General features: G+C 37.3%; 1 protein-coding gene across 1 annotated transcript in view; it reads right to left on the bottom strand.

Moving 5' to 3' along the window:
* Window positions 1-1,550: 1,550 nt before the first annotated feature.
* Window positions 1,551-12,010, bottom strand: part of LOC116166720 (neurotrimin) — a 102,680-nt gene continuing 92,220 nt past the window's right edge. The window contains exon 11 of the mRNA XM_031481795.1: window positions 1,551-1,956. Coding sequence (XP_031337655.1) covers window positions 1,802-1,956 — 155 coding nt within the window. The 3' untranslated portion in view covers window positions 1,551-1,801. The remainder of the gene's footprint in view (window positions 1,957-12,010) is intronic.

Raw genomic sequence — 12,010 nt, forward strand, 5'->3', positions numbered from 1 at the left:
CTTCATAGGCTTATACATTTTTTACCCCATGTTTTAATATATTTTATGTTTTGTTAACGTGTATTTTTATTAAATAAAATATTACAAATTTATATAGGTATTAAAACTTTCGAATATCTTGGGTTTCACCGCGTGCGACGCCTCAAAAAGTGCAGTAGGGAAGCCTGTCATGCAGTTCCGATGCCAGTAGGTTATTTTTATTATCATAAATGAATTCCCTGACCCCAAAAACATAAGTCTAGACACCTTACACGATCCGGTGTGCCTTAGAAATATAATTCGATCAAAAGTCTGCCATTTTCTAAAAATGGCGGCTTTTCACGGACTTCCGGTATCCGGATTACATTTCTGGTGGTACCATTGGATTCCTCGGGTTAAAATCATACGAAATCGACACCCAGATCTCGTCTGTAGGCCATATTTAGTTTTTAAAAAAATGTTACAATAAATCACCCCCATCCCCTCTAAAATCTACCCGCACGGAAAATGTCAAGTGTTCTTCGGGCCAAATCGTCTAAATGGCTCTAAGGAACAGCTGTACCAAGTGGCACCTTGGTATAAGAAAATGCAGTATCTTTTGGTATACCGCTAGTATACCTCTCATGATTACGATTATTACTCAGAACCGATGTGATAGTACTATATTATTTCAAATACCTACACCAACAAGTAATGAATGAAAATCAAATGGGCAATTCGAAAACGTGCGCTGATCTGTATACGTTCTACAGAATTACGATGGATTTATATCTTATTGTTCCTAAAATGTTAGTCGTTAAACCGTTATAAAAAAACTGCTTTATGTTTGTAAAAAATGAATACATTGAGTTATATTTCTTGACAGTTTCCTTACGTTGTACGCAGAATGGATCTGAATAATTTAATTTTAGAGCTGTTATAGGCGTCCTACTGTTTTATTGGGCACTCAAATGCAGCTTTGTGACTTTTAAGAAGTGCGACCGATTACGCAACATCACATTCACATGCTAGTCTTTGTAATTAATTACTTTAGCACTGACAAAGTAGTCAGAACGGTCTTATTTCTAAAATGCTTCCATACGTACCTTAATTAAACATCTTCTCATTGGAAATAGTGCAGTCGCTCTTTGTGACTTACCTGCTCTCTTATAGACCGCTCAAGCTAAGATGATAACAGCACGCAGGAGGGATTTTCTAATATTTATAATGTTATTTAAATTGTATTCCTATTAGTTTTAGAAATATGTCAAAAACAATAGTAAATTAATGATTTATTTATTGTATTAGCACACAATGGCAGTAAATTCTCATATGCTGAATCGATTTCGGTTGAAACTTTCCGAGGATGAGGAAACGCATAGGGCAAATATAATAAAATAAATAGAAAAAGAGTAAACTTCTTTCCATTCATACCTACCCTGAACCCTATAAAAACAAGAAGATATTACGAAAATCGGGCAATATTGGCAGGATTTCGTTTTAAGAAGGTACATGTGACAATATTACTTTTTGAATTCGATATGTGTTAAATTTCAAAGGAATCGTCGGAATAAACGCCAAAAGCGTTTACACTCGCGAATTGTAGCAGCTTTATTGAGAAATTTACTTATCTAATACATGGTAGTATCACGCTCTATTATCAGGCATCTTATATAGACCTAAATAGCATCGCGAATATGTTATATACATTATATATACGTTTTACAAACGTTAGTCTTTTTTACATATTTACAGTACAAAATTCAGTCGCACAAGATATGTCACTTCCACCACTAAACGTCAAACATTCGATGCGAAAACTCTTATATTATGAAAAGCGAAGTCACCTGCGATTTAGTGTCACCAACCCCAGCACAACAAGCAGCGTAAGCAGTCGATGGATTAGAGATCTTGATCCGCTGCTGAAAGCTCCGGGGTCTTCGTGTATGGGAGGTGGGGCAATTGAAGGTAGAGTGTATTCATCGTCATAACCATATTCTGAAACAAGTTATAAGTATTGGAAAACGGATTTAGCAGTTTAAAGAGGCACATGTACTTTAGAAAAACATTTTTCATATACTCTCAGATGAAAACGGTTATTAAAATTCGATATTTGAAAGGACAGGTCCCTACAAATATATCAGGTGCATAAATACATTCCTTTCGTTGCAACAGGTTATAAAGTACCACAACATTAAAGTCGTTTTTCAATTGGCCGTATGTTTAGCAATAAATTCTCAAACCGGGCTGCTCTAAAAAAAAAACTTTCTCCTCCTGAAGTCTCCTGGTTCTCCGCCTGTCCTTAAAAACACACAAACTTTAAAAGTCTAATTTAACTTTGTCAAACAGTTACCTAACAGAAAAAAGTGATACACAGTCCAAATTGAGTGATGCGTCATTTATACACTTATATTGATAAAATTCATGAACTTTATTACGAGGGCGCTAGACCCATGTCGATGTTACATACATTCATAATCCTGCTACCAGAAGTGTTAAACATGGAACAACTGTGTACAACAGTTACGTCCCTTCAGTATTATGTTGAAAGGTAGATCCTTTAAACACGTGGAAACCAATCAATGTTCGCGCCCATGCTCGCCTCTAATGTTATATTTGTAGATAATCAGCGGTAAAAGGCCTAATTTTTTCATTACCCACGCACGAGTGTACGTAATGGGTCTAGGCCTCGAAATTATACGTTATGACCAAATTTTCAGAGAGGTCGTAGAAGATCAATACAATCTGTAAACTAGACTATCCAATGGTGATGTCAAAACTTTAAATGCGAATATCTAAAGAACGTTGTGTCTGAGGAGAGTACTAACAAAGGCGAAATAAAACGTTTGGACGAGACATACCTATTGATGAGGTCGAAACGAATACCTCGCAAATGAAGTGTCGGAAGAGGGTACCTACTTATAAAGGGCAATTGGAACGTCTGGAGCAGAAATATCTGTTGGTGGCGTGAAAACTTTCAATGCAAATATCTGCATATCAGGGTGTCGGAGGAGCATACTCTCAAAGAGGCTCTTGGGACGCCTAGACGAGACATATCTACTGACAACGTGAAAACTTAAGTGTGAATATCTCAAAAATGCAGTTGTTGCGTCCCCAAACTAGAATAAAATGTCCTTTCGTTTTTCCTTTAATGAAAATACCCTGTACATAACCGTTTTGCCTTGCCTGTATATATTCCTATTTGTTACGTGTGCGCGCATGAACCGCAGAAGCGCAATATGTGTACTCGTCGCGCAGAATTCGTCCGATTCTTCGCTTAGAAGCAATCGACTCAACTTTGTTGAGAAGTCGCCGTTAACCAATGGCCGATTAGCCTTCGTCGTTCGCATATAGATCTCGATCGATCCCCAACGGGTCAAGATGTCGCCGTGCAGTTCGCAACATCGTTATTAACAAGCAGAACGTCAAAGCACCGCACATCAATTAGAAGATTTCGTTGTAACAAAATCGACAAATTCGACAACTTCGTAGAAAAGAGCAATCTTCGCCATTGCAACATCGCCTTCGTTGTTAATGGACTTCGAAACAACACGTAAGTTCCTTCCTTCCTTCGTAACTTTACCATATTCTAGTAGCCGTCGTGCCTACGTCAACCATGTTCAATAGAAATTCATTCCCTTTGTATTTTTGATAATAAACACGTTTATTTATGTGTCTATATTCTTTCATTCCCAGCATAAACAAGGCCTTGGAAGTAATTCATAATTACAGTCCACTTACAATCAAATTCTTTGTTATCGAAGCCCCCTTGTACGGTACAGCAGTGTTTGGGGAAATGCAATACTGCTTCCCCATATTTTTCAGTTATCAATTAATTAAAAATCAATTGTCTAATTCACCAACTACCTAATCGCTCCTATGTTTTTTAAAGAGTCACTTTTAATTCCTCTATAATTTTTACAAACTTAAAGATTGTTAACATAACCTCCTTACATTTATCGCCATAACTTCACGTAGTCTCCAGTGTAATTCATATACAAACATCGATAATGATCTAAACAAGCAAGTAACGTTAAGTATTGGTTTTTTAAATAGATCCAGCTCGAGTAGCAGAAAACCTCACCTCAAGACCCATAACAAAGGACGATACTTACTAATAGATAAAACTTAGAAAAGACAAGAGCATAGCTGAAAGTCTAAGCGAAGCTTATGAAAATGGCCTTATAATGAGAAGCCACGGTTTATAGAAGAGGTTAAGGCATTAGCGAAAGAATGGTGGACGCTTACGAATGGACGGCAATGATTGGTCTGGAAGGACCAATAAGTTAAAGGTACAAATAATTTAATTATCGTCGGAAAAGTAACATTCAAAATGGCGGATAGACCGAGACAGGCAGACAAACAGAAAGCTGGTCCAAAATGGCGTCCAACAAAATGGCGGATTTAAAATAGTTACTAATAAAATGGTGGTCGAATCCAAGATGGCGTCCAACATGGCGCCTTACAAAATGGCCGACCACACCGCTCATTGGCTGTGACGTCACAGAAAGCGGGCCGCTTAAACCTATTGGCTGTGACTCACTTCTTTCTCCATAACGAGTACTAATCGCGTGAGGGGGTATGCACTCGGTATTTTAACCTTACTACGTCATAGGTTGTGAGTAAACCAAGCGGACACTGAAATTGTAATAACGGACCACTAAATCTTTGTGACACCGGAAATCTACCACGAATGGTACTTCCAAAATTCTATTTTCAGGTATTTTAATAGACCAGGGACCTGCAAACTTTGAAAAATGAGAATTTCGTTCAATAATTAGTTCAATGTTGATGTAAACAAACGTGAAAATAAACTTTAATCATGAATCATGAAAAATGCATTGCAAAACAAAACATTCGAATACATATTAAGGACAGCAAAGGCATGAGGCTATAAATATACAACAATCTCGCGATTTCAAAAAGAGCGATGTCCGAAAGCTTGCGATTACTCTGAAAGAAAGCTTGAGCTCCTTTTAAAAGTATTTGGAACTCGGATACTTGGGACTATACTTTGGACAAGTGCTTCTGATTACGACTTATACAAGAATATTCTTTTTTGTGAGGAGACGCCTGTACCTGACTCTCCTCCTCCACTCGCTCCTGTCCCATACATCATCTTCATCCAACCCCTTCTCTCTCGATTCTGCTCTCCATTCTTTCAACATATCCCTCTTTTCTTCCCATTACATGTCCAAACCAATGAAGTTTCGCTTCGGAACCTTTCTTAAGACTTAAGACTTTGTCACTTCACCCATCTCCCTTTTTGTATCTTTCCGAATCCTACTCTCCAGTTCCAATCTCTGTTTTAGTAAGTACCAAGACCACCGTCTCCTTCAAATCGCATGTATTCCGTTTTCGTTTTACTAATTCCGAATCCTCCACCCTCGATAAAGCAGGTAAATATGGGCTCAATGCAGATCCTCTGTACTCCAACTCCTACAGGAAACCTAGCTGTCATTCCACCAATCGTACCCTGATATGTACTTGATCATATATGTCCTTCACGAGCGGCATATACTTTTTTGGCATTCCCTTAACCCTCATACATCTCTATATTTCATCCCTAGACACCGTGTCGTACGCTTTCTCCTTTGTCTCCTCTCCATTACTCGTTCCCAAACCTTAAATGGTGCGCTACCAGTTTTATTCCTCTATAATTCTTACAATCCTGGATGTCGCAATTCTCTTTGTACAGTGGCATCAACACACTCTCTCTTCAAGCATCGGGCATTTTCTTATTGTATATTTCACTAAACAAATCCAATAAAAGATCTACACCTTCCCCATCCAAAACCTTCCATCAGGCCGTAAGGCTCTATCTCTTTGTATTCTCAGCAACGCCTCAGCGATTTCCTCACGTTCTATTCGAGATGTAACATTCTCGATAGCATTTCCTTCTACTCTATCAATTCTTTGACAATTTTACATTCAACAATTTACTGAATTTGTCACCCCACCTCTTCCTTATGTAGGTATTCCTTACTTCTGAGCACTACCCCCTCACCATTTTTAACTTGCCTCACGTGTGTAAAATCCTTTGAGGCTCTATCTCTGGCTCTAACAACTGTACAATCTTTTAACTCCTTCAGGTGTATTCAGTTCCGTAGAGCTCATCCGATGCCCTTGAATTTGCTATTGCAGCAGCTTAATTCGCCTCTTTCTTTCGTCTTTTGTACACTTCCATGTTCGTCTCACTCTTTATCCTGTGTAATTACTCTTTGAATCAAGTCTGCAAGATTCCAGCCTATTCCAGTCATACCCCCGACATTGAAATATCCTATGCCACTATCTTCTTTAACCCTACTCGCTCCTCATGGAGTAGTCCTTGCCGTATCGCAAGGGTAGAGCGAGGCCGTTTACGCTTACGGGGTACGTCCTAGCCGTTACACCAATTCTTCCACTCCCCATCTTTGGTTTTGACCGTTGAGTGAAAAATTTCGTTTTTGACAGCCGGATGCCCATCTTGCCACCAGCCTTTGCCAATTTATCTTGGTTTGGGCTCGGTACCGAGTTGAACTGGTGATAGTGACAGCGACCTAATTTTATTGAGATGCTACTATCATCAAATCTAATGATAGTCAACTAATGGTAATGATTGTATAAACCAAAGTATAAGCCCACCAAAAATGTAAAAAAAAGTGAAACTTACCGAAATATCTAAAATGTAAATAAAGTACGAAAAGTTGTTCGTCATTTTATTACACCCCTATCAATTTCAACGATACTACCGTCACGGTTTCTATTAGAAATTTCTTATAACGTTTCCATCAATGTCACAGGGCTGTATAAAGATCGCAGCAACATACAAATGATATTACTAAAGGTATCATAATGTATGTGAATAAGGAAGAGCTTTCGCATGGATTACTCACTAAACACCTCATTTTACTTGGTGATTACAGCACAACACTAATAACTCAAATTATTTAAAATAACAATTCAAAAACATGTAAATACCTGACAATTGCCACAAGGAGCAGTGAAATTCTGATATTTCCCACAGTTGTGTTTTTATAAGTTGTTAAAGAGCGGTAAACTTACTATTAATTTATTATTAATAGCATCGGTAACATTTCTTGGCACGGTATTTGGAAATAATGGCATGTGTTACTGTGAAATATGTAGGTAAATATTTGATAGATTAGTTGAAGTGTAAAGTGTACTTCCTAGTTATTCTCTGACGTACTATTTCTTCTTAATAAAACAGTACTGTAATAGGAACTAGCCCGTCTAGAATTTCGCTACATAAGAGAATGTCTAAACTGAATAAGCTACGCGTTGCTTTGAAACGAAATTTATGTTCATGTGTATTGGCATGAGAAAGAGAAGATCCTAGCTAGAGTCTGCAGTTCAATTTTGTTCACTGCTGAGGGTATTGTTACATTCCATAAGAACGGACAAACCAACCGGTACAATTTTTACTACTGGGATACACTCATTTCCCATAACTCCTTTTTTATTGCATTATTACTTTTGGTCCTTTAAGTGTGTGAAACTATCTTTCAGGGCTTTATTTTTTTTAAGGAGATATGCATAATTGCAATTAATTATTATTATTACAAACAAAGTAGCCACAATATTTTGAAGTGGTTGCTGAGGACCAACCACATTATAGATGAACAATGTATATTTGTATATTTGTAGGCTAAACTTTTATTCTCGGGGTTTTGTAAATGACTGGGTTTATCGAACTTATGTTACGGCTAAGAAGAGTATGAAGCAAAAATACGTGAGATATTTCAGAATTACAGAATCACGTACACGAACTCATATCTACTTGAATCGACATGAAGGTTACATTGCACGTCTCATTTGATCCACCGCATATGGTTTTTTGTGGATTTTAATAGTATATTATTCCATGAGCATGTAATGGTGGCTATTACTCATGAGAATGTGTTTGCGGCACGAGCCGAAGGCGAGTGCCGTAATTCTCTCGAATGAGTAATAGCCATTACATGCGAATAGAATACTATACTTTTTCTACGAATATTTGGCAAAATTTAATGAAAATATTGAAACTTGACGTTTGTTACCAGTTCAGTTATTTTATAAATATTTAAAGTTGGTCATACGTTTCAAACAAAATTTTGAAAGTCGACAGCGTAGAAGGACTAGGAGATTACTGGTGGGGTAAGCTCTAAGCAGTCTAAGTATAATTTTATATTGCATTACGATCTATCCGGTCGCATAGTAAAACGTCCGCTCGCACTTCCGGTTTAACCGGAATTGGAGGCAACTTTGTTTTTCAAATGCAATGACTACATTTTAAAATATTTGAAAAGAACAATTAATTTCCTGTACGGCAACATAAAATCGGATTTATGGCTCAGTGGTAGAGCATTGGGTTATAAATCCGGAGGTCGGGTGTTCGAACCTGGGTTGAGGTGAATTTTTCATCTGTGGCGGAGATGGAAATTACCTTAGACCAGTTCCGAGCATTCTACCGGCTACTCCGAATTAGGTTTTCCTGCAGTTTTCCTAATTCGTAAGGTAAATACCGGAGTAGTATAGACCATCTTAAGACCTTCTGCAGAGGCACCTCTAAATAGCATTGTGCGGGTCACTCTGTAATTGGGCGCATGCCTGTTGAGGGCCCAAAACAAGAGAGGGATAATAAAAAAATAAAAATAAAAATAAAATAAAATATGCATATGGTTGATATACAAAAAAAATGGAAAAATTCAATTTTTAGAAACCCTATGGGATCTAGAATACTGTGTGCTGTCAGGATGCGCGGTGTCGGTTGTATTATACAGGGAGATACTACCGCGCAAAAGTAAATATTCAAAACCGAATATTACACAAGTTGATGTAGGTCTTTTCTGTGTGGGCACACAGCATGTTAGATTTCATAAGTTTTCTAAATATTGAATCACGAACTTCTCCATTTTTTGTATATCAAGGCATATTTTATGTTAGCAAATTGATTGCAAAGATCTTAAAAAACATAGGTATTGCATTTAAAAAACAACAGTTCCATCGATTTTCGGTTTAACTGGAAACGATACCGGGAATCTCAATATTCCATCGGATAGATCGTGATGTCGCTTGCAAAATTATATTTGACCATTTTTTCGAATCTCGCCAAATAAAAGAGATATTGAATTGGCCCTCTGGAACATACTGTACAAATTTTTATTCAGAAAATCAACCCATCAATAATTGTTCTGATCAGAACGTCTGTGTATTTGTTGACCATACGAACTTATCACGTACGACGTTCATGATAGATAGAGAAAACTACAGTCAACTACTTTTAGGACAATTACGATCATACGTACAGTCGTAGCCATGTGGCGCAATTGACATGGACATGGACTGTCTAGACAATTCGTGAAGCAGGACTGTGTAAAAATATTTAATTGATGCTTCTGAAGAAATTTTATTTTTTTGTTTAATTAAGATAGGGATGAAGACTGATTATCGGCCTTTATTCGTTTTATTTACAAGAACTACACCGCAGTGGGTCGACCGCGTAGCAATTCTTCGATCTTAGATACAATGTATTAGATCAGTTCCAGCTAATCGGCAGGTAGCAATCTTCAATTCGAAACTCATAACTTCTTTAATACGATCACTCGATTGATAGGAACGTAGAAAGAAAAATATATCATAAAATTAATTAATAAATGGGTTTCGGATTGCGATATAGGTAAAACAAAGCATAACCTAAAAAGGATACAGCCTGCCCATTCGCGTAAAAACGCTTAGATAATTAATTTAAACAATTTTAGCGTGATGACTGGAATTTTCCAATATATCATCATTCGCAAAAAATAAGTCTTGTGACTTCCACGACAAAAGAAAAAGGGATATATTTTTTATTTTGCCTTTATTTTTGAGTGGGCGGAGTTTCAGCCAAGGTTCAGCTTTAACTTTAACTGCGCAACACGGGCCGGCTCAATACCAATGGTGCTAACTACACCTGATACACTAGAGCGCATTCAGTTCATCACCCAAACCAAGAGTACATTCAACAAAACAACGGGACGTTACAATTTTTAAAAAAATCTGTCTTTTGACAATATTGTTAGACCAAGCTTCTACTATTGTTTGCAGCGGAATGTTCATGTGGGTGTATCGAAGGGATATTTATGGTGGTCTAACACGTGCAAAAAGAATTGAAATGGAGATTATTTACCGACAAACAATTAGAAAACGATCTTCAAAGCTCCTCTCGATTGAAGATAAAACGAGCATTTTGAATATCCTCAAAGCTTATTCTCAAGACAACCCAGAAAACTCGACAACAAAAACCGTAGAGTTTACCGCAAATGCAACAGGTATTTTTCGTTTCTGTAGACATGAGGATTTATTTACACACATCTTACATCAGGTGTTAGTGTCGCGAGTGTTTACAAGATTCTTCGAGAATATAAAACAAACTCACGAACTTCACGCACCTGAAGTATATCAGACCGAGCACAATTTTGGACAAACATCGATGTTGGAACTAAAAATGTTCCCAAACGTTTGGTCCATTGCTTTTTTGAGATAAATATATCGCCAACATTGAAGAACTTGTAATATAAGTACTTATTTTGCTTGTCATTATAGATATGGGAAAAGGTCGCGCAATAGTGTTCTTAGAGAAAAGGATGAGGTCATTACTTGGAGGCGTCATTTCGTGCGAGAAATATGGAAGGATGTCACAATTCGCAACCCAAGACAAGCATTCACTGAAGGATTAACAACGGGATTGAAAGATCTATCGGGTAAGGGGAGTCGATTCAGTACATTTGGTCTGAGGATGGCATTGTCGAGGGAGATTTGTTGTCCTTTGAATCGAAGAAAACGGGAGACTGGCACGAAGAAATGGCCAGCGCAGTATTTGAAAGCTGGTTTACGGGAATTACAAGCCACTTAGACGAACAATCTGTGATTGTAATGGACAACGCCTCGTTCCATAGCCGAAGAAGTGAACAACTACCAAACACAGACAAGAAGAGAGCCGATATACAAACTTGGTTGACAAGTATAGGAAGATATGGTAAGAGGGGAACTCCTGCAGCTTGTCAAGCAGACTGCTGTTATACTTTAGGTACGTTGTTAACGAAATTGCGAGAGCAATCTACAGTTTTGAGATCGCCTCCGGTATCACTGTGAATTGAATCCAATTGAATTTATCTGGGGGGTAAATAATTAATGGTGAAGTTATGAGGAACAACACCACATTTAAAATGAAAGACCTGCGTTCATTACTTCAGAAAGCTATAGAGAATGTTACCGTAGAAAATTGCCGAAATGTGGCAAATTGATATCGTAATGGACACATCATAGTGATCATCAATGTGGGAGATGGCATGTCCTCCACAGAATCAGAATTCTGATTGAAGGCCCTGTAATCTTGAAATTGAATCTTTCTTTACTTTACTACACACACATGTAATTTTCAAAATTTGCGTTACTGTAACGATATTGCACTTGCTTTAAATGATGTTCCACATGTTATGATTGGTGTAAATAATAAATTAAGTGAGTTTCTGCGGTGTGAAAAATAACCAATGCTCAATACATGACCCTAATGAAAATGAAAATTTATCAGGACTTCTTGTGTTCATATGAACTTTTTAAATTTCCAGTTGGTATCCATTCTCCTGTTGGTAACTTCAAATGGGGTGAAATGTTAACCGAAGTTGAACATTTTTTATTTACAAGACCTCTATAAAATTGTAATTGAGTTTATTTGAACGGCGACATGTTTCGGTTAAAAGCCATCATCAGGCCCTAAAAGATGTAACATAACAATTTTGAGCGTTGTTCATGAAGTTTCTTCGTCTTAGATTAAGCTCAAATTTGTTATGTTACATCTTTGAGGGCCTGATGATGGCTTTTAACCGAAACATGTCGCCGTTCAAATAAACACAATTACAATTTTATGGGGAAGGTCTTGTAAATAAAAAATTTTCAACTTCGGTTTTTTTAATTTCCCGGTTTTGATCGTTTTGTGGGTGAAAAACTGACTGATTGAATATTGGACAAAATTTAATGGGAGTGGCTTCACCATTTCTGTTCAGCGAACAAATTATAGGATGTTGCAAACAAA

Source organism: Photinus pyralis, unplaced genomic scaffold (genome assembly GCF_008802855.1).
Source record: "Photinus pyralis isolate 1611_PpyrPB1 unplaced genomic scaffold, Ppyr1.3 Ppyr1.4_LG3b, whole genome shotgun sequence".
Classification (NCBI taxonomy): Eukaryota; Metazoa; Arthropoda; class Insecta; order Coleoptera; family Lampyridae; genus Photinus; species Photinus pyralis.